The sequence below is a fragment of the Rattus norvegicus genome, chromosome 13 (assembly GCF_036323735.1).
Source record: "Rattus norvegicus strain BN/NHsdMcwi chromosome 13, GRCr8, whole genome shotgun sequence".
In the NCBI taxonomy this organism is placed as follows: Eukaryota; Metazoa; Chordata; class Mammalia; order Rodentia; family Muridae; genus Rattus; species Rattus norvegicus.
Genome location: NC_086031.1, coordinates 71,125,097 through 71,148,313, shown reverse-complemented (window position 1 = coordinate 71,148,313; position 23,217 = coordinate 71,125,097). Strand labels below are relative to the sequence as shown.

The 23,217-nt window shown below is 44.9% G+C and overlaps 1 protein-coding gene across 2 annotated transcripts in view; it reads left to right on the top strand.

Moving 5' to 3' along the window:
- Positions 1-537: 537 nt before the first annotated feature.
- Positions 538-23,217, top strand: part of Soat1 (sterol O-acyltransferase 1) — a 42,599-nt gene continuing 19,919 nt past the window's right edge. The window contains exons 1-3 of one of the 2 annotated variants that reach the window (XM_063272637.1): positions 538-724; positions 8,184-8,294; positions 16,068-16,126. In XM_063272637.1, coding sequence (XP_063128707.1) covers positions 8,192-8,294; positions 16,068-16,126 — 162 coding nt within the window. In that variant the 5' untranslated portion in view covers positions 538-724; positions 8,184-8,191. 2 annotated transcript variants of the gene reach the window in all.

The following is a 23,217-nucleotide window of genomic DNA, read 5'->3' as shown; positions in this document are numbered from 1 at the left end:
TTTGTTTTTGCAGGCCGACAGTGTCTCTCCGTTTAGCTTTTCTCTTTCACTCACCTTTACCCTAAATTCACATCTTTGCTTTTGAGAAGTCCAAGGCCTAAACGCTTTATCTATGTCCTAAATCTCTCTGTATCATTTTTTTGATTATTTAGTCCCAAGGATGCTTTTTAAATTACTTGATTGTCCCATAACTTCAAGTGACTCACTTTTGTCTTATCTAAGCTGTGTGTTGTTGAAGGACAGACTGAGTCAAGTAGAATTTAGACCACAAAACGACTTTATAACAGGTTTTCGGCCACAGCTCCTGTCCGGTTCCTTAACGGTCAGTGTAAGACTCTCCTTGTCCATGCTACCTCTCCTGGTTGCCTTTTCAAACTCTCAGGAAGTTGACTCGCCACAATGGAGGAGAGTTGGGGTGGAGCCAAGAAAGCCAGGTAGCTGGAGAAGCCCAGCGGGTACCCTAGAGCCCGGAGAGGGCGTGGCAGTGGGCGTTGCCAGGCGCCGCAGGACCACCAATGGCATCCGGGAGCTCGGGGCGATGCGCGTGACGCAGCCGCGGGCTGGGAGGTTGGGGCGGAGAACGGGGGTGGGGGCCTGCGCTTTATCTTCCTCCGTAGCCCGGCTGGCGGCGTTGCGGGCTGGCGAAGGGACACCCTAACGCAGCGACCCTCCCGCGGCCGCCCAGCCTACCGCCTAGACCGCTGCAGCTGTCCTCGGGTCGCAGGTAAGCCCGAGCTTCCGCTCCCCTCCTCCTTTCCTGACCAGGTCCACCCTGAGCCCAAGAGGAAGGGGACTGCGGTGGCGGCGCCGCTCCGGCTCTGCTGGCCTAGCCTGGGCCGGACTGTCCCGCCCGGACGCTGCCTACTGCCGGGGGAGGGTCCCGCCGAGTTTAGAAGGGAGAGCGGGAAAGTTACCCGCAGCCATCCGATGCATCGGATGACTGGCAGCCTTTTCATTACCAGTGATGGCTTGCAGTCCCCTCCGAATCATGTGGCGTCTCGGAAGCCAGTCAGTAGCGAAGAAAGTTGAGAATTAGAAGTCATCGCATTCTTTGAAAAGCGACTCAAAAAATGCGCTCTGGAAGTCAGTTTTTTTCTGATGTGGGCGGGGGAGGTGTATATATGAGGGAAAGATGGCATTACCAGACACCAGACTCCATATGGGCCAGGGGCGCCGAAACCTGTCGGCAAGCTGATATTCTGTTTGTAAGTAGCTGGAGGGAATTAAATTTCTGTCTTTGATCTTAAGTGCTAGTAGGCATGTAACTTAAGATATATTTCAGCGGTTATTTGGGAGAAAATACTGTAAGCTCCATTTTCTGCATTTTGTATAGAACTCTAAAACTCCTTGGTCACTATAATATGTAAGTAGTTGCCACTGGCCCCCCCCCCCCAAACTTCTTGCCTTCTTCAAGAATTCAGAATCCAACTTGAATATTTTCTTTTCTTTTGTTTGCTTTCAACTGGGAAATATAGATGACTTGTTTTTTAAAAGCTAGTTCAGGCAGCACGGGAGTGAGGCTTGCAAAGAACTCCGATGCTGTGAAGGGCTAGCGGAGTAAACGTGGAGGAGCACACGGCTTAGCCTGTCACGTGCTTGGAACCGGTCAGGGGTTTCACGTTCTTTCAGGACTCAGACCAAGCTACTGGGCGCCTGAGCGCCTATTATCTTCAAGCCTAGGCTGGTTTTCCAGGCTTCAGCTTCCTTTCCTTTTTTTTTTTTTTTTTTTTTTTTTTTTTTTGGCTCTTTTTTTCGGAGCTGGGGATCGAACCCAGGGCCTTGCGCTTCCTAGGCAAGCGCTCTACCACTGAGCTAAATCCCCAACCCCTTCAGCTTCCTTTCTTGTCCTTGAAAAGCTTTCTCTTATCTCCTGGACCATTGCCCCCGGGCCTTATCCCCCTCCTCCCCTCTTCCCTCCCCCCTCCCCCCAACCAAGCATTCCTCAAACCAAAGATCACTTCCCTGTGGGAACCACTGGTCAGTATAAACCTATTAGCACTCTGTAAGTCTCCTTACCAGCAGTTAATCATCGGTTGTAAGTAGATGCTTTAATTCTTTTATAGTGGATTTCACGAGGTTGGTCTATCTTTTCCGTGTCTTCTCAGTGTCAGGCCCAGTACCTTGTAGGAATAGAACTAAAGAGTTGGAGGAACTTTGAGAAAAAGACATTATCTTTAGGCATTAGCCTAGGAGTGCCTGTTTCCTATGGAAGTTCCATTTGTCAGACAGGACTCTTGGGATTTTTTTTTTCCATGTTGGATAACTAGTTATATTTAAATCACTTGTAAGTAAACGCAGATATAAATAAAATTTGCCCTAGTTCTTATATTCTTCAGTCTTGTTAGTTACATGAAAAAGTTGTAGGGTTGCCCAGTGGTGGCTCAGGGTCGCAGAGGCAATCAGATCAGAGTTCTAGGCCAGCCTGGTCTGTAGAATGAGTTCTAGGAGAGCCAAGGCTATACAGAGAAACCTTGTCTTGAAAAATAAAAATAAAAACAAAACAACCCTCCAACTGCCCCCCCCCCCAAAGCACCTCCTAAAAAACCATTTTTGGAGGGAAGAAAACACATTATGTTTTGGATTTTTTTTTTTTTTTTTTTTTGGTTCTTTTTTTCGGAGCTGGGGACCGAACCCAGGGCCTTGCGCTTCCTAGATAGGTGCTCTACCACTGAGCTAAATCCCCAGCCATGTTTTGGATTGTTAATCCCCCCCCCCTCCTCCCTCCCTTCCCCTCTTTCCCTACCCTTTTGTAGCCCAGGCTGTTCTAACACTGCAGAGCTGAGAATGATCTTAAACTCCTGCTTCTCCTTCCTCAACACCCCCACACCCCCAATGCTAGGATTCTGGGTGTGTCCCACTGTTTTGGGGTTGGATTGTCCACTCTATCCACAGTGCTTTTTCTTCTCCGCTGAGCCTCAGGGTGAGTGAGGTAGGAATTATTCACCTGTAGTGGGTACCCAGTATTTATTTGTGGTGGAGCTTTATACGTTCTTTGGAAATCTTTGTTAATGAAAAAACTGCCAGGAGGCTAAAGTTGACACTTCTTTGGGACATGATTCTTTTGTTTCTCTAATTTTTTTTTTTATTTGCTTTCTGGAGACAAGATGCTTACCACAGAACATTACACAACTTCCCTGTACAGATTGGTTTCTTACATTCCTGTCTAATCAGTGCGTTACATTTTCATACTATTGTGTGTGTGTATGAGTGTGTTTCTGCAGCTCCTAGGGTGGGGATGGTATACACATGCCACTGTAGTGAGTATGAAGAGCAGAGGACGACTTGGTGGAGTTGGTTTTCTCCTTCTGCCTTACGCGGCTTCCAGCCATTCAGTTTGGGATGGCAGGCTTTTGTGGCAAGCATTTTCACCCACTAAGCCAGCTGGCCAACTCCTCTGGTCAACTGTGTCACCTAAAAAGGAGGAGAGTTCTGCTTTACAAGCCTGTATCTTTGCAAATGGAGTGGAAATGTGTGTGGTGGTTCAGGTCTATGGTCCTAGCACTTTGAGGAAGAGTGAGGCAAATCTGAGTTCTAGGGCAACCAAGGCTACACAGTGAGAACTTGTCTCAAAAAACAAACTACAGAGAAACCCCCAAACAGACAGAGAAATCCAGAGAAATCAACAGTAAATAAGACATTCAAATGTGAAAGGAGTTAGCAGCCCAGCTCCCCTTGAGCCCAGCACTGTGGAGGGTCATTATTTTCCTTAACTGCCTGGCCTCAGTCCTATGATCTGTTTTCAGTTCCTCAATACATTTTGCAACCTACTCTAACACATTTGCTCTTCCTGAAACCAACTGTGCACGTAAGTCACCCACTTAGTATGTCACCACATTGTGAAATAACTGTCCCAAGCACCACCTTCTTGTTTTTTTTAATAATCCTTATTAAACTCTTGCAAATAAATAAAAACATCACACACCTCTCTTTTTGTGCTTGCTTTTTGAGTTTTTCCATGGTGCTGACCCTGGATAATCCCCACCCCCTCAGCATCCTGCGCTCCTTTTTCTCCCTTAATCTCTTTGCTGTTAAAGTTTTTTTTCTTTTTTCCTTTTTCTTTTTTTCGGAGCTGGGGACTGGGGACCGAACCCAGGGCCTTGCGCTTCCTAGGCAAGCGCTCTACCACTGAGCTAAATCCCCAACCCCGCTGTTAAAGTTTTAAATGCCCCATAATACTGGGGAAAGCACTTAAGTGTTCTAAGATGGTGTGGTATGTAAATAGTAGCCTCGTTATTTCCCGGGTGACCTACCTGGGAAGCTGCCTTAACCTTAGTTGTCAGTGCACCGGTGCGCCGCAGATCCCTATCTTCCGTCCAGACCGGTGTGTTCAGCTGCCATTTTATACCTTGTCTGGCCAACAGGCACATAGTACAGGCTTTCTCTAATTTTTCCTTCTCCCTGTAATTAACATAATGGTATCCCTACCTAGCTTTTCTGCGTTAGCGTAGTCACTTGGGATCTGTGAGTTAATCATTTGTAAACTTATCTGATCTCCCTTATCTCTTTCCTCATTATTTATTTTTCCAATAAACACGTGCCATGTGAGTCTTCAGGCCTTATGGCTTTGTATGTGAGCTCATTGTTGGCACTGCTGATCTTGCTTTGACTCAGCCGTCCCTTTGATTCTGAGTTAATTTTCCTCACGATGAATATTAAGTCCTTCTTTGAGAACATTTTTTTTTTTTAAAGAAAAAAACTTGGGAGGCTGAACTGAGGGCCTCCCACGTGCCAGGCGGATGAACCTGCTATTGAAGTAAACACTGAGCTCCCAATCCCTACTCTCACACCAGTAATTCCAGTGCTGTATTTGAGAGGGAGAAGAAAATCAGTAAGACTAGAGGTGGGTAGGGGGATAACGTGTTAGGAGACTACCACAGAGGGGTGTGTGTGTGTGTGTGTGTGTGTGTGTGTGAGAGAGAGAGAGAGAGAGAGAGAGAGAGAGAGAGAGAGAGATCCCCAAACTCACGGCGGCTTTCCTGCCTCAGCTTCCCAGGCGCTGGGATACAGGCACGAGTCACCATGCCCAGCCTTGTGTAGTGCTTTTGACTTAAGTAGCAAATGTGTGAAGCAATTAGAATGGCTGTTGTCCTATTAACTGGGATGGAGATGACAGAGGTGGAAATGGACTGGACCTCAGTAGTTCAAGCTGGTCGTGATGGTGTATGACCATCCTAGTCCTTGGGAGGATTGCCTCACACACACGACCAAGGCAGCTCTTACAAAGGAAAGCATTCAACTGGGGATGGCTTACAGGTTCAGAGGTTCAGTGTGTTATCATGGTGGGAAACATGCAGGCAGGCAGACAGACGTGGTCCTAGAGAAGGAGCTGAGAGTTCTCCGTCTTGATCTGCAGGCAGCAGGAGACTGTACCACACTGGACATAGCTTGAGCATAGGAGACCTTACAAGCCCACCTCCACAGCTACACACTTCCTCCAAGAAGGCCACACCTCCTAGTATTGCCCTCCCTATGGGCTAAGCATTCAAACACACTGTGAGCCACACCTATTCAAACCACCACCGCTTCCTTCAGAGGAATCCTCAGCATTCCTGCTTATCACTGCTCTCATCATTTCTGTGGGATGAGTGATGCTCTGTGGCTTCCTCTCAGACTGTTACATAGATGACTTTTAAATCTCCATCAGTAGCCAAGACCAAACTGTTCCTTCTAAGTTCCTCCTTTGCTCATGTGCATGTGTGTGTGTATTTTTAGATTCATTGTATGTTTGAGTGTTTTGCCTTTATGCATGTGTGAGTCGTATGAATGCTTCCTGCCCACGGGGTCAGAAGAGGGCATTAGATCCCCCAAAACCACAGTTACAGATGGTTGTGAGTCACCATGTAGGTGCTGGGGATTGAACCCAGGTCCTCTGTACGAGCCATCTCTGCGGGCCCATATCCAGCTTCTGATGAGCGCTGGGGATCTGAACTCAGGTTCCCATACATGGCACAGGAAGCACTTTACCCATAGGACCCCCCCCCACACACCATCCCAGTTTTAGGTCTTTGATACATTTTGGGTTAAGTTTCGCCTAGAATGTGAGATGAGGGTCTGTCTGCCTTAGATTAGCCTTTGTCTTTCTCCTTATTCTATCTTTGAAAAGTGTCAGTTGACTTCACTCTGTTCTGTCAGTCATCACTGACAAGAGGGGATGCACATGACATTGTTACCAAAGACGCAAGTAACGGACTCTGACTCAGCTCTTAGCCTTACAGCTTGTAATTCAGTTTCCACTGAAAAGATGCGGAATCTGGCCAACCGGATTCTGCTGTCCACAGTGTCAGCACAGAGCAGGGTCTGTGTTGCTCGCGCTCGCTCTCTCTCTCTCTCTCTCTCTCTCTCTCTCTCTCTCTCTCTCCCCCGACCCCCATCCCCTGTGTGTGTGTGTGTGTGTGTGTGTGTGTGTGTGTGTGTGTGTGTGTGTGTGTAAGCATCAGAATAGGATGTCCAGTCCCCTGGGACCGTAGTTGCAGGCTACCTGATGGGGGCCGGGAGCTGGGGAGCTGGGTGGTGGGGTATTCTGGGAACCAACGTGTGTTGTCTGGAAGAGCAGTAAGAACGGTTAGCTAGCCTCTGAGCCTCCTCTCTAGCCGAGAGAGTTTCTGTTTTAACTCTTCCTCACACATGCAGTGTTCTGCTTCAAGGCTCAATCAATGAGTACCTTTTCTCTTGAAGCCATTATCTCGATTGCTGATCCAGCCTCTCTTAGAACTCTAAATGTTTGCAGTTATTTCCACTGACTCGGTTGTGGTTTCGTGTGTGACTGTTCCTAAGAGACGTAAAATTATAGCACCTGCCTCCAAACTGGAATAGTACCCGCAGCCCAAGGACTGGGTCACTCATGCTAGCTCATCTCTATAGGGGTGGCTTAAGTAGCTGCTAAGCAAATCAAGATAGACCTGCGTGCCCTCCTTACTCTGCGTCTGCTGTAAAGTCTACAGCAGTGCATGAAAACCTGGCTGGAGGGCAGTGCCCACTGTTAAGGCAGTAGAGGCGACTGAGGGTCACACATTGCAACTCTCAGGCAGTCACCGTGGGTGGACGGCACTGCAGGTGACCACAGACTCAGCTCCTCAAAGGACGACCCGTGTACCGAGGGGGACGTTCCTTGTATGTGTATTTTGCCATTGCCCTTCCCAGTCTGCTGCCTTGGATGACACTTCAGCCATGGGGGCTGCAGTCTGGCATGCAGAACAGTCAGATGGTGGCTGGGGAAAGGTGGGGGACCTCAGGCTAGGTCTGTTACACGTCTTTGTCTTCTGCTGGTTTTTTTGTTTGTTTGTTTGTTTTTGTTTTTAAATTGTTGTTTTGAAGCAGGATCTCTCTAAATGGCTGTCCTGGAATTTGGGATAGACCAGGCTGGTCTCTAATTCACACAAAAACCTCCTGCTGGGATTAAAGGCCTAGGCCCACCTTGTCAGCTCTTCTCCTGATCTTGGGTTTTTATTGGTCAATGCTTTGCTCAGTTACCTTTTCCTTTGATTGGGGCTGTGTCTAAAAGAAGGGCCCTCGGAACTAGCCAACTCTTTGATGGGGGCTGACTTTTTCAAACTTGTTGCAATATCTTGTCTTAAAACTGATTAAGTTTTAACTGAAAAGTCTTAAAACTGATTAAGATGGGGCTGGTGGGGCTGGAGAGATGGCTCAGTGGTTAAGAGCACTGGCTGCTCTTCAGAGGTCCTGAGTTCAAATCCCAGCAACACATGGTGGTTACAACCATCTGTAATGGGATCTGATGCCCTCTTCTGGTGTGTCTGAAGAAAGCAATAGTGTATTCATATAAATAAATAAGTCTTAAAAAAACTTATTAAGATAAAGATCAAAGAAAGACAACACATCATTATTAGTTTCCGCCTCCTTTAAACATAGTAGTGATATGAGATTCACTAGCCAAATGAACTTTTTCTCCAGCTTTTAATTTTTAAATTAAGGTTCTCCTTTTGTGATACTATGGTTCAAATCCAGGGTGTCACCATGTATATTAGGCAAGTGCTATTATACCTGTGAGCTTTGGTCCCCACTTTATTCAAGATTTTAATCAATACATAATTACTAGGCACGCTTGTGCTGTGCAGTGATGTTTTCCTGTGCACTGATCAGTCGGGACAGATAGCCTGTCCACGAATTGCTCCTTCATGGCGGGAACACTCAGCATCTTTATTCCTGGCTTTGTTCTTTCCTAGGAAGCTCCATGGTGGGAGAAGAAATGTCTCTGAGAAACCGGCTGTCAAGATCTGCTGAGAATCCTGAGCAAGATGAAGCCCAGAAAAATCTCTTGGACACACACAGAAATGGTAAGGGTTTTAGTGTTTCTGAGGTAAATTAGTGAACTAGAGAGCAAGGTTACCATTTAGGACAGGGCTTTTAATTTGTTATTACAAATTCCTTTTGGTGCTTTTGTATATCTGGTCATGAATAAGATCATATTAATTAATTTCCTGAGGAGCTGGAGAGATGGCTCAGTGGTTAAGAGCAGTTGTTTTTGGTGAGGTCCCAAGTTCGAATCCCAGCACCCATGTACATGGTGGTTAATAACTATAACTCCAGTTCCAGGGAATCTGCTGCCTTCATCTGGTCTCTGAGAGCACTGCATACATGTGGCACACAGACACAGACAAAATCTTGCATAAAATAAGAGTAAATAAATAAATAAAAATTAATTCAAACATTTCTACTGTGTTTTAGATATCACCCATTCATTCAGCCAGCACAGCCTACCAGGGATTATTGAAATGTCCTGCTGGATCCTTGATTACAGAAGTGATCAATACATATTATGTGTTTGTCATTTATGGAGCCTCAAGTTACATGAATGGCATAGCCCTCAAAATCATGAGTCTGGGATATAATTTACCGATGCCTTGGGTTTGTTCCCTAGCATAACCAAACCAAACTAGAACAAAACAAAACAAAACGGGGAAAAAAAAAAATCACTGTCTTAGTTAGCATTTCATTGGTATAAACAGACACCATGACCACGGTGACTCTTATAAGGACAACATTTAAATGGGAGCTGGCTTACAGGGTCAGAGGTTCAGTCCATTATCATCAAGGTGGGAGCACGGCAGCCTCCAGACAGGCATTGGTCAGGAGTTGTTGACAGTTCTACACCTTCGTTTGCAGGCCATTATAGGACACTGGCTTCCAGACAGCCAGGATGTGGTCTTAAAGGCCACACCCATAGTGACACACCTATTCCAACAAGGCCATATCTATTCCAACAAGGCCACATCTCCTAATAATGCCACTCCCTGGGCCAAGCATGTACAAACCACAATAGTCACATGACTGAATTTCTATAGCTAAGTGTAATCTCATAATGTTACTAATTCTTATGTGTAATGAATGACATTGAATAGGGAGCAATGTCTGAACTGATGTATAAATCTCAGGAGAGGGAAAAATTGGGGCGTTCAGTTTTTGCTTAATACATGAAGAGTGAACTATAGGTCTTGTTAAGGCTGAGGGTTATGGGTAAGATTTGGCTTTGCAACCCCGTGACGCCATCTATTGCATCAGGATATTTATTTCCGCAATGACATTTGTATAGTTTTGCTTCCAGTGGGGATTTGAAACTAGACACTTGTTTGGTTAACAAATAGGGAAGGATTTCCAGAGACCAGTTGTCTTTGGCGTCCTCAGACGTCTCTTCATAAAGAGGCTCTCTTTAACCTTTCCTACTTTTCCTATCAGCAGCCAGATTGTGCCAGGACTCTGAAGGAGTCCGTTTGGTTTATTGACAGCCTCTCAGTCAGTTACTTATGACATACTGCACGTGGCTGACTTCTGACATGCTCTAGAGAGTGAGGTCTATGAGAAGGGGATGAGGCAGCCCCGGAGAGAAGCACCCTCTCTCCTTCCCTTATTCACGGTCTTGCTGTGGTCTGGGGTATCTCCTTTGCCTGGATTTAAACAAATTAGTTTTCCACTTTTTTTTTTTTTTTTTTTTTGGTTCTTTTTTTTCCGGAGCTGGGGACCGAACCCAGGGCCTTGCGCTTCCTAGGTAAGCGCTCTACCACTGAGCTAAATCCCCAGCCCCCACTTATTTTTTTTTTAAATGATACTTCTTAGAGACTGAGAAAGGATTATTGAAATCTGTTGTCATTATCACATATTATTGTTCTCTTTATATTTTGCTTTTAAAAAGCCGTTTGGTTTTGTCAAGAGGGTTTTTCTATGTCGCTTTGCTTCAATATCCCAAGTGTAGGGATTAGAGAGGGACGTTCAGCATCAAGCCCAGTTTTCATGCAGGGCGTCCGGCTTGCTAGGCAAACATTCCATTGAGCTGGAGTCCCCGCCATGAGTTGTAATAATTCTAGGTTTTACTACAGCTGTTAAAAAAAATTACATTGTTTTGCTTAAATTCAGAAGTGTGTCACTCTCCTGGTTTTCATGCAGGTAATGCTGATTCGAAAACAAAGTGTTTCCCCGGACTCTGTGGAGTCCGGATGAGTAAAAACTGTGACCTTTCAATTGCAAGGGTGTTGGAGGCTGTCAGTGTGGCTGAAGAGCCAGGCCAGCCTACGAGCTTGTAGCTTCCTCTCATATGTGTTGAATAAACATTTCATTTTAATAGGCTACCTGGTGGATCATATATAGGTAAATATTTGAGATACAGCTTATATACATTGTAAAATGTGAGAAAATAGCTTTTCTTCATTTAGATGCCCACCCCTACCCCCACCCCTCCTTTTTGTTTTCCGAGGCAGGCTGGAGCCCAGGCTGGGCTGGAACTTGTTCTGTAGTTAAAACTGGCCTTGAACTTTTGAGTCTCCCGTTTCTGCCTCCTAGTGCTGGGATGATGGCTATGGACCGTCACTTCCAGTTTGAGACACAGCTTTTAGTGGGGCACATATCATGGGCTGTGAGTGAGACTCACCTCTGAATGAAGAAACTATTCAGTCCAGCAGCCTGAGGTGGGAGTCAGAATCTCTCCAGGGAGGCCCCACGTTGTGAAATATGAAAGACACCGCTATTGGTACCGATTGCTTTTTTTTTTTTTTTTTTTCCGGAGCTGGGGACCGAACCCAGGGCCTTGCGCTTCCTAGGCAAGCGCTCTACCACTGAGCTAAATCCCCAACCCCCCGATTGCTTTTTGTGGTCAGATACCACCGCTCTGAGGAACTTTGACGCCTAACTTCATTATACCTCACCAATAAAATCCCATATGCCTTTAAATCCCAGCTCTCGGGTAGAAGCAGATGGGTGTCTGTGAACCCACACTGAGCCCATGTCTCAAAAACAAACAAAAAAGATAATAATTGGTGCGTGGGGGGTGGGGATGGGGGTGGGGCTGTAGAGATGGCTTTGAGTTTAATTAACAGCACTCATGCTCTCAGCCCCCACTAATGACTTGCAACCATCCTAACTCCAGTTCTAGAGAATCCCAGGCACCAGGCATGCACATAGTGCACAGACATACATGCAGGCAAAACATTCATACATATAGGAAACTAAATCTAGGGGCTGGAGAGATGGCTCAGCGGTTTAGAGCATTGGCCGCTCTTTCAGAGGACCCTGGTTCAATTCCCAGCAACCACATGGCAGCTCATAACTGTAACTCCTGTCTGTTCCAGGGGAATCCAATTCCCTAATACAGACATATTCAGTCAAAACACCATTGTACCTAAAATAAGAATAAGTACATTATTTTTAAAAAACTAAAAAAAAAATTACTTGTATGCATATGTGGCAGAGACAGGGAAGCCGGCCAGGGTTACATAGTGGGACTGTGTGTCAAAAGCAAGCACTCAAAGTGAAGAGAGCTGCTGAGGCAGAGGCTGGGACATACCTGAGTGTGGCGAGGGCTTCCAGGAGTGCCTCAGGACCCTTATCTCGAGGCACTGAGGTCCTTAGAGTTTGGCCACTTTCCCCTCCTCTTTTCCAGTAAATGAGATCATGGGGTTTCCAGAGGTGCCTTGGGTACAATTACAGTCTGATAAGTAAAACCACGGGCCAAGACCTGTTTTTACTGTGAACAAACTTCATAGTCTTGTGTTTTTGAGATTGCCAGAAAATTGTAGATTTATATCTAGGAAAGGAGTTTATGTTCTTAGGCCTGGTCTGGTGCTGTTTGAATGGCTTTTCTTGGTTTCTCCGAGACAAGGTTTCTCTGTGGCCCTTGCTGTCCTGGAATTCTGTGTAGAGCCATGTAGATCTGCCTCTGCCTTCTAGGCACTGGGACTGAAGCCAGTGTGTGGCCAGGCTGCCTCTTTGGACATTTCTGATTGGAAATGTCTCTTCAAGGGATGTATTCCCTCTGTCAAGCAATCTTTACTGAAGTGTTTAATTTTGCTGGGGTATTTTTTTAAGACGTATTTTATTTATTTGTTTTTGTGTATAAGGGTATGTGCATGTGCTAGTGCAGCTACTACAGAGGTAGAGGCAGGAGAGGCAGCAGGTCAAGGCTGGTTTTATTTACATAGCAAGTTTGAGGTTACCCTCAGATAACTGAGACCTTGTTAGAAAATCAACATATCACACACACACACACACACACACTCACAAAACTCCTTACTCAGAACATTCCTAAGCTTAACTATTCTGTGGATTTAGAAGTGACTTTCCTATTTTCTTTTAAAGAGCTATTTATTTTTGTTTTGTGTGCACTGGTGTTTTGCCTGGGTTAGGATGCCAGATCCCCGGAAACTGGAGTTAAAGACAGTTGTGAATTCCATGTGGCTTCTTAGAATGGAACCTCCGGAAGAATAAGTCAGTCAGTACCCTTAACCCGAGCCGTCTCTCCAGTCCTCCACAGATAGCTTTCAAATGACTCTTATTTTCATCTCTTTCTGGCAAGCAGATAACGACGCTAGGATGAGAGTAGTCTGTTTTAGGAAAAAGAAATGGGAAGGTTAGGAAATGCTTATGTACATGAGTATTTTGCTTGCCTGCATATCTGTGTACACGTGTGTACCCTCAGAGGTCAGGAGAGGACACTGGAGCTACAGATGGTTGTGAGTTACCATGTAGGGGCTAGGAATCGAACCCGGGTCTTCTACAGAGTGCTCCTAGCCACGTAACCTTCTTCCCAGCAATAGTCAGAATTTTAAAGACAGTCCGGGCCTTCAGTCAGCAACAAAACCTTGCTGGCCACTGCCTGAGCATTAGCTAATCTGTACTTGCTGCAAGCAGACAGTGTTCTTCATAAAACCCAAAACCTACAAAATCACTTGTCACCATGTCACCACCAGGAAGAGCACTTTTGCTTCGAGCTTGAGTTTTTGAGTGGTCCCAATGCTGTGTGGTTGGGAACGTCACAAGAAGTGGCTTTCCTTAGGTTCAATCATGCACTGGCCATGTGACAATGAGCATGACACTTCTTTGAGTCAGTTCAGTTTGAAAACAAAAATGGGACAAACTCCTGCTTTTTTCCACTGGGTTTTGGTTAAATTATTGATGTGTGATACATTCTTTATAGGTTATCAGTGAAGTAATTGATTATGTGTATGGATCAGGTCTTGACAGTGTTTGCAGTGATTAGATCAGGGTAATTGGCATATTTTGTCACCTTATAGTTGTGCTTTCTATAGATTGCTGGTGAGTTTCAATGTAAAGGGTGGCACCACACAGTAGGATAGGGAGAAAGGTAAAATATCTTCACAGGACTTGCTAAAGGAAAACAGTGCAAGATAGTTGGGTCACAAGGGCTAAATGGATTGCTAGAAGGAGCTATTGTTTATTTTAAAATATGGCATCTCAAGTCAGGATTTTATTTTTGTAATTTGCTATTATGTCTAAACCAAATATGCTGTTATATATCTTCTATTTCAGTTTTTAAAATTAATTTTTAAATTAAGACACAAAGAATGGGCCTGCTTTTCCTTTGATCTTTTATTATTATTTATTGTGTGTGCATGATGTACATGTGCCACAGCATGTGTGGAGGTCAGAGGTCAGCCACAGCATGTGTGAGGTCAGAGGTCAGCTTGTTGGAACTTAGTTCCACTCTGGGTTCCAGGTACTGAAGATAGATGGTTGAGCTATCTCACAGCACATATTACCTTGAGAACGGTGTCTTACTCTGTAGTCCAGGTTGGCCTTGAACTCTAGGTAAGCTTCGGTCATCTCCCCACTGCCCCAACATTACTGATTACTGTGCTGTGGCGTGTGTGTGTGTGTGTGTGTGTGTGTGTGTGTGTGTGTGTGCTCGGAAGACAAGTTTTGGGAGTCAGAGCTCTCCTCCTACCAGGTGGATTCTGGGAAGTCGGGTCTTCTTGGCAGGAAGTGTCTTTACCATCCCCAGCCCAGGTGCTTTTTGTTCTGTGTCTTTAGTTTGGTTGGTTGGTTGGTTGGTTGGTTTTCAAGGCAGGATCTCTCTGTGTAGACCTGGAACTCACCTTGTAGACAGCTGGCCTTTAACTCAGAGATTTGCCTGCCTCTGCCTTCCAAGGTGTGGGGATCTAAGGGGTGCGCCACCACTGGGCCCCCCAGTTCAGTTTTAATAATAGATTTCCTCTTAAGATGGCACCCACCCCAGCTCTCTCACTCGGAGCAGCTGAGAAGGTCCTGACAGAGAAGTCACAGTTTCAGCGCGACCAGAGATGGTTTAAGGCTTGTGGGAGTTGGCTCTTGCCTGTGGGCAGACTGTCTGTTTCTTCTCACCAGGCTTCCTGGTTTACTCTCTTGATGAGGTAGGTGTGGTGAACCGTGAGGTGTCACCTGTCCTGTTACTCCTCGTGTGACTATCATGCTTGAAGGGTTTCAGAAACGCTTCCTTTTTGGAGCAGAGTCTGTGGTTTTTATTTTGACACTTGTACTGTGTGGTAGAGGCAGATTCCAGTTTGCCAACTTACCTAGAAGTCTTAGTTTGTAACGTTTTAAAAACCCTTATTTAGCAGGGTGTGGTGTTAGCACCTGTAATCCTACAATTTGTGAGCTGTATGCAGGCAGATCAGGAGTTCATGGCCAGCCTGGGCTATGTGAGATACTGTTTGAAAACAAAACAAAGCTTAACTTGGCAAGTGTTTGTAATCCAAACTGAGGCAGAAGGATTACTGTGAGTTTGAGGCCAACCTGGGCTATATAATTAGTGAGTACAACTCTGGACAACACTGATTTACCATGCAACTGCTAGCCTAGAAACTTAGTATATATCTGACTTTTGGCTAAAAGAATATTAAATAAAATATCGTAAAGCAGTGTGAGCTTGACATTTGACCAAGGTTAAAGTCCCAGGAATCTAACAAGTCTTCCTACTATTTTGATTTTTTTTCTGGAAATATTATTTTAGCATATGCTTAACAATTTTTCTTTATTATTTGAGATTCTGTGTGTGTGTAGTTAAACATTATAAAATATACAAAATACACATACATAAAATGTATACATGTGTGTACATTGTTTATAAATGAATTGTTTATAAGGCATTACTAATGTCTAATATTTCTTTCCTGAGCCCCTTTGTTTCAGCCCTGATAGTTTGTAACCAGGAGGAACTTCTTCCCCTTTGTTCTCAGAACTCTCTCTGTTAGAACTGTAGACGGCCTTGGCTGAGTCTGTGACCTTCCGGGAGGAATTGTATTTATCTGTTGGAAGTCTAGGAACGAGCCTTGAGTTTGGTGTTAAACAAACGCACTCTGAGGTTTGTGAGATAACAAAAGTTTAGGTTGCAAAATCCACTGAAGTGTTGCAAGTTTTCAGGGGAGACTGTCCTGGTCTTTTGAGGGAGAGACAGACACATTGCCCTCCTGCTACCTTCTGCTTGTGTCCTGAGTCCTTTGCAAGAGCAGCAGCCAGCACTCAACCACAGAGCCTTAAACCCTCCAGCCCCAGCAGTGAGCCTCAAAAGCAAGTTTTTTCATTCTTAATATTTTATTCAGGATCTTCATAGTCTCAAGTGACGGCCTGTTCTGGGACCTAATTTCTCACCTTGCCAGAAATGGACCCATAACAGTACACTAAGTTCTAGACCGCCCTGCTTCCTATCTGAAGGGCTCTGTTGTGTTTGTACCATGATGTTTGCACTCACCTTTCTGTTTGCTTGCTTTCAACTTAATGGTTTACTGCTGCTGGGTAATCAACTTAAGGCTTGGTTTTAAACATCCAATTATTTCTATTTCCCGTAGGTCACATTACCATGAAACAGTTGATAGCCAAGAAGAGGCAGTTGGCGGCAGAGGCAGAGGTAAGAATCCTTTTTGTCCTTTTGTTTTTGTTTTTTGTTTTTCGGTAAAGTAACATGTAAATATTCCTCATTTATTTAGTTAGGTTTTATTTTATTTTTTAGACAACTGCTCATGTGACCCAGGACTGACCTGGAGTTCCTGACCCTCACCCTCTGCTTTTTGCTTTATTTTATTGCTGTTGTTGTGTGTATGTGTTGAGCACATGTGTGGAGGGCACACAGTAGCTTGCCAGAGTCAGTTCTCTTCTTTCTGATGTGAGTCCTGGGGTTGCCAGGCTTGGAGCACCCACCTTTACCAGCTGAGCCATCTCACTGGCCCAGCCCCATCTTTGTTTTTATTTATTTTTAATTTGTTGAGAGTCCTAGTCCTAGTTCAGGCCTGGAACTGTAGCTCCTCCCACCTCCATCTCTCCGGTGTGGGATTACAAGTGTCTGCCACCTCATCCTACTCGTTTAAGAGTTACTTGTCTGTCTTATAAGCTGAGATCTTGCTGTGAACAGGAAAAGAAGATGTCCCTTTGTCATCCCACATAAGAATGCACCTTGCCCTTCTCTTCAGTTCAGTCCATCAGTGTCATCATCTGGCTTTTACAAGCAAATCTTTGCAGTGGTGAACCTTGAGAGCAGCTGGTGCAGGTGTGCATGAGAGTGTGCAGGTGAGAGTGTGCAGGTGAGAGTGTGCAGGTGTGAGTGTGCAGGTGAGAGTGTGCAGGTGTGAGTGTGCAGGTGAGAGTGTGCAGGTGTGAGTGTGCAGGTGAGAGCGTGCAGGTGTGAGTGCAGGTGTGAGTGTGCAGATGAGAGTGTGCAGGAGTGAGTGTGCAGGTGTGAGTGTGCAGGCGAGAGTGTGCAGGAGTGAGTGTCCAGGTGTGAGTGTGCAGGTGTGAGTGTCCAGGTGAGAGTGTCCAGGTGAGAGTGTGCAGGTGTGAGTGTGCAGGTGTGAGTGTGCAGGAGTGAGTGTGCAGGTGTGAGTGTGCAGGTGAGAGTGTGCAGGTGTGAGTGTGCAGGTGTGCGCATGACTGCGTTGTGAAAACACCTGCTGTGGTTCTTACTACATCTGTTCATATTAAATGTACTGAGTTTAGAAGCTAATTACCTGTCAGGAAAGGAGAAATAATTTTAAACACACAAGTGTGAAGCCATTTTAAATGTGGTCAGACTGTCCTATGAATCATATAGGCTCAGCATCATCGTTAAGTTTTCTAAACATGCATGATTTTGTTTTGACTGTGTTAAACGTGTCCCTTCTCGATGAGATCAGTAGCAAAGTTCACTGACAAAATGGAAGTTAGGCTCAGTATCCAGGAACCGGTTTTAGTCTTAGTCACCTACGCCGGGAGGATGTCATTCTCTTTCATTTTAATTTGTTGGAAACACTGCATTTTCTTGAGCCTTGGATGGTGCTGTCATTAGGAATATTAGTACAAGACCCTATGATCTTATTAAACTTTAATGCTTAACATTAATAGATCATTCTCCACACGTCAAGGCTGTGGTTCTCAACTTCCCAATGCTGCAACCTGGTAATACAGTTCCTCATGTTGTGGTGATCCCCAGCCATAAAATTACTTCCTTTGCTACATCATAACTGTAGTTTTGCTACTGTTGTGACTTGTAATGTAAATATCTGACTTGTGGCTCTAGTGGTGTTGCAACCCACTTAGGAATACACTAAGTATATTTGTGATGTCTACTGAACTGTTTTATAAAGTGGTACTCAAAAAAGTTGCTAAATTACACTTTTATATTATGTGCATGCGTGCGTGTGCGTGTGCGCGTGTGCGTACCCCTGTGCTCACATGAGTGTGGAGGTTGGAGGATAGCTCCTTCCATCAGGTGGGTGTCAGGGCTTGCACATGAGTTGCCAGGTGTGATAGCAGCTGCCTTTACCTGCTGAGGCATCTTGCTGGTCCAGACACTCTCTTTCCTAACTAGTACATCATTGTCCCAATGTAAGGGCCTGCTTAAAGACTTACCTACCAGCCTAGGTAGGTAGCATATACATGCCTGTAATATGAAATCCCAGCAATTGAGAGGTTGACTGACACAGGAGGATTTCTCTGACTTTAAGACCAGCCTGGGCTACATAGCATACCTTGTCTAAAAAAATGTGGAGCTGGAGAGATTGGTCAGTGGTTAAGAGCACTTGATCTCCCAGAACCTCATACCAGGCAGCTTACAACCACCTATAACTCCTAGGGGATCTGACTTCCTCTTCTGGTCTCCATGGTCCCTGGCATACATGTGATGCACATACATACACATGTCTGTACATACATACACTTAAAAAATAAGTCTTTTAAAAAGGTCACCGGGTGTCATACTTTAAGTGAATCAACTTAAGAATGGCGTTGGGGCCTAGAGCGATGGCTCAGTGGGTAAGAGCACAGGCTAGTCTTCCAGAAGACACGAGTTTGACCCCCAGCATGTCTGTAGCAGCTCACAAACTCTGTTACTCCAGTCCCAGGTGATCCACTGGCCTTGTCAAACCAGTGTCCAATGGCACTGCATCCATGCAATGCACAGAAATACATGCAGGCAGAATACCCATTCATGCAGAATAGTAAACAGAAGTAGAATGAAGTTCGACTGCATTGCTAAAATTAACCCCAGTATAAGTTAGCGTCATAGGCTGGACTACAGTGAGTAATGGGCAGATCTGTTTTCCCTGAGTATTTACAGAAGTATGATAAAGATTTCCATAAGAGAAAAGAAAAAGCTGAAGTGGCAGGAACATTTTCATACAGTTTCCCAAATCCACAGGGGAAAGAATGTGGAGAGGGAAGTAGAGGTGAGGGGAGAAGGGGACTCAGGAAGAGCACAGAAGTGGGCGAAGTTCCACAGATCCAAGCTGTCTTAGTTAGGGGTTCATTGCTGTGAAAAGACACCGTGACCAAGGCTCTTAGAAAGGCAAACATTTAATTGGGGCTGGTGTACAGGTTCAGAGTTTCAGTCCATTATCATCATTCATCATGTCAGGAAGTATGGCAGCAAGCAGGCAGACATGGTGCTGGAGAAGTTGCTGACGGTTCTACCTCTGAAGGTAGGCAGGAGACTGAATTCCACACTGGGCAGAGCTTAAGCGTAGGACATCTCAAAGCCCACCCACCACAGTGACACACTTCCTCCAGCAAGGCCACACCTACTCCAATAAGGCCTCACCTCCTAATAGTGCCACTCCTTATGGACCAAGCATTCAAACACACAAATCTATGGAGGCCATACCTATTCAAACCAGCACACAAGTTAACTTTTTAAGCTTTATTTTATTATTCTGGGACAAGCTCTTGCTATGCAGCTCAGACTGGGCTTGAACTCAAAATCCCCCTGCCTCAGCCTCAGAGTGAAATTACTACTCTGAACTACCCCGCTCAGCTTAAAGCTTTTTTTTTTTTTTCTTTTTTCTTTTTTTCAGAGCTGGGGACCGAACCCAGGGCCTTGCGCTTGCTAGGCAAGCACTCTACCACTGAGCTAAATCCCCAACCCTAAAGCTTTTTTAAAAAAGAGTACTCTATCTCTTTTATGTATTCATGAATAAAACTACTAAATTCTGGGACCTTCAAGGAGCCTTGATGAATAAAGGCTCTTGCCACCCAGTCAACAGCTTGAATTCAATCCCCAGAATCCATTGGGGATTTGGAATTTTGGAATTGACTCCTTAAAATTGTCCTTAAACCTCATTATATGCTGTGACACATAAATACAGAAACTCATATGTGACTCATATGCATACAATAAATGCATAAGTAAATGCAAAATTCCTTGGTTTGGCCATCAGGAATTCGAAGGATAAAGAAATGAATGAAGAGAAAGCAGCTGAGGAGGTGGGCAGGGACTTAGCCCACAGCACTAATTGATGAGTGTGGGACAAGCCTTTAGGGTTATAGGACATCTTCCCTGCTGTTAAGGGCGGGCACCCGTCTGAACAGTGGTGTGGGACAGACAACCCACATTGTCGCTCAGTCCTTTGATGTTATTTATGCTCTACTGGGGAGCAATGGAAAAGGTCATTGGAAAGTTGGCCTTACATTGTACGTTTTCCCCCCTCTCATGCCCGTGTTGGTGTATCTCTTTTTACCTGCTTGCTTCGACTTATTCCTTCACCAATCAAGACAGTGCACCATAACCCTCAAACTCTAGCTCATCCCACGTTTTGTCCTCCTGAGTTCTTAGCCTACAGTTAGACTGAGGTACGGGGGAGAAAGCAAAGGGCCTCACATGCTCTCTCCCTTGAGGTGTCTGATTAGTTGACCTTGAACTCAACTCCAGCTCGGGCAGGCCTTCACTGGCAACCTTCCCCGTCTGGTTTCGTTCTGATTACAGAGCCCTGCAGTCGTTTCCTGCATTTATTCTGTAGTCCTCCATTTAATGAAATGATATGTGGTTTGACATAAATGTGTTTGAATCTGCAGTTGTAGGCTAGGGTGTGGCTTGCTTGTAGAGTGTCTTCCTAACATGCATGGAACCCTGAATTTGATCTCCAACACCTCTGCTATAACAATCCCTTTTTCTTTGTGCCCCTGGCTTTCAGTCAGAGGTCAAACCTCACTTTCTATTTGACTGTGCAGGTCTGCTTACATTCTTCTGAATTCCCTTTCTCGTTTTATTTAAACATACACAGACCACACTCTAGTTTACCTGGGAGTATTTGGGAAAGTTGGGTCATTGGTCTTTTTGTTTCATCATTTAAAAAGACTAGAAAGTCCCTGCCCTTGGGAATGTTCAGCATTCCAGATAAAGATGAGTCGTCCATGTTTAGTGCAGACTCGCAGGACCCCGTCCGTGTTTAGTGTAGACACTAACAGTGGGCCACTTCACTGGCCCAGTGGTCTTCATGGCATTCTGTCCTTGTACTTCATGCACTGTACAAAGTGGGTGACAGGTAGTGTGGGTCAGGTGGTGTCCGTGAGAAGGACTTCCCCAACCTTAGGGCTGTTGAAGACTTGTTGGGGAACTCTATTTTATTATTTTGTGGGGGTTTTAGATTTTTTATTTCATTTTATTTCTGAGACAGGATTTTACCTTGTAGCAGGATCCTAGCTTGGAGCCCAGGCTGGCTTAAAGCTTGAGGTAGTCCTCCTGCCTCAGCCTCAGTGCTGGGATTGCAGGCTTACCTTGCCTATTGCTCTGTTTTTTGGTTAATGAAGCCAAAACATCAAAATTAATCAAAGAATAATGAGTTACATGACCCTGACTGAGGAATATTTTTTCCATACGTTCTACTCAATATCTCTGAAATTGGAATAGATGCAGTAGGCTGTGTGTATAATTCATGTTCTCTCCCTCTCTCCCTTCTTCTTCCTCCATTCCCTTCCCCTCCCCTCTCCCTCCCTCTCTCCCTCTCCCTTACCCTCACCATCCCCTCCTGGGAAGACGGTCTCATGTAGCCCAGCCTGGACTAAAGGCCCAGTGAGGTTGAGGACTGTGTTGAACTCTTGATCTCAGTCACTGTATTCATGACATGTGTCAAGTCTGGAGAGGAAGCTTTTTAATCTTAGTACCACACAAAAATCAGCGTCATTTGGATTAGATAGACTACTTTAAAAACTGAGAAGAGCCCGGGCATGATGACATGCACTCATTAATTATCCAAGCTCGTGTGAAGTGGAGGGAGGAGGAGGAGGAGGAAGAGGAAGAGGTATCAAGTTTGTCATTTGAGACCGTGTCTCAAAACAGTGCAAACAGCAAAACCACCACAGAGAGGACAGTCTGATTCTCTTCTGGTTATATAACTCACTTTTACTAATAAAAGTTATCCACAATTTAAGATTTTATCCTAATGTTCTATTGCCACACCAACTGGTTTTGCGAGCAGGAGGAATATATTTTATTATCCATTTTTCCCTCACTGTAGATGTGGTATAGGCTCACTACAGAAGCATAAAAAAGAAATAGCTACCAACTGAATGTCTGCCACCAGGAGATAATGTCTTGGCTCATTTCCTCCGCACCATTTGTTTTCCTTTTTCTGTAGTACACATGGTTCCATGTAGGCAGATTGTGCAAGTTTGCGTCTGTCTATATAGGGAGAGCGAACACACGTGCACATACACGCATATGTGTGCATGGCTGTGTGCACAGTTTGCATAGCATCTTAAGGTTTTGTGCTTTAGTATATATTTTGAAATGATTTTAAAGTGTCCTTATTATAGTTCTTTGTATGGGTGTCTCATTGGTTGACTATGAGGAATATATTCTTACTGCTTTTCTAGTTTTCTAGGATCTTTACAAAGACTAGTGAAATGACGGAGGTAGATGAAAAAGCACAAGAAAATAAAACCTACCTTTGGTGGCTGGGTGTGGTAGCATACACCTGCAATCCCAGCACTCGATAGGCAGAAGCATTTCAAGTTCAGGGTTAGCCTGGGCTACATAGTAAAACCCTGTCTTTAACAATACTAAACTAACAAAACATTTAGAAGGTAAAGATGAATAGGATATTTAAGTGGAGGATTAAGGTGGTAATATGTTTTGACTTAGTGTGGACTGATTAACTGAGGTTTATTAAGAATATTATATAGACTATGATTTGATAGCCTGGTGTGAATTTTGATGTGAGGTCTCTGTCTCAGGTGGGCTCAAGTCTGTAGCCAAGGATGACCTTGAACTTCTGATCCTTCCACTCTAAGAATGGTGGAATGTCAAACCACGTGTGGTTTATGCTGTGCCAAGAGCAAATCCCAGGCCTCCTGGACGTTAGGTGAACATTCTACACCTGATCTGCGTCCACAGCCTCGCCCTGCCCCCTCTTACTTTTTGAGACAGAAGTTCAAACTTAGCCTCGGCTGGTCTCAATCCTGCAGCAGTCCTCCTGCTCTAGCTTTCTGTGCATGGGGAGTACTGTCCTGTACCACCACGATTAGGTTTTCACTTTCAGACAAAATGCTTGGGGTTGACTTAACCTATATAAGGCCTGCCTTTTTATTAGATCATCTGCCATTCCAACCTGAGTGAGGCCTTCCTTCTCAGATTACTAGCCATTTTCGGGCTACATGTGTATATTGTATACTTTTTTAAGTAGAGTCTCAGGAGATCTTGGAACTCTCTGTATCGACCAGACTGACCTCAGACTCATAGAGATCCACCTCCCACCT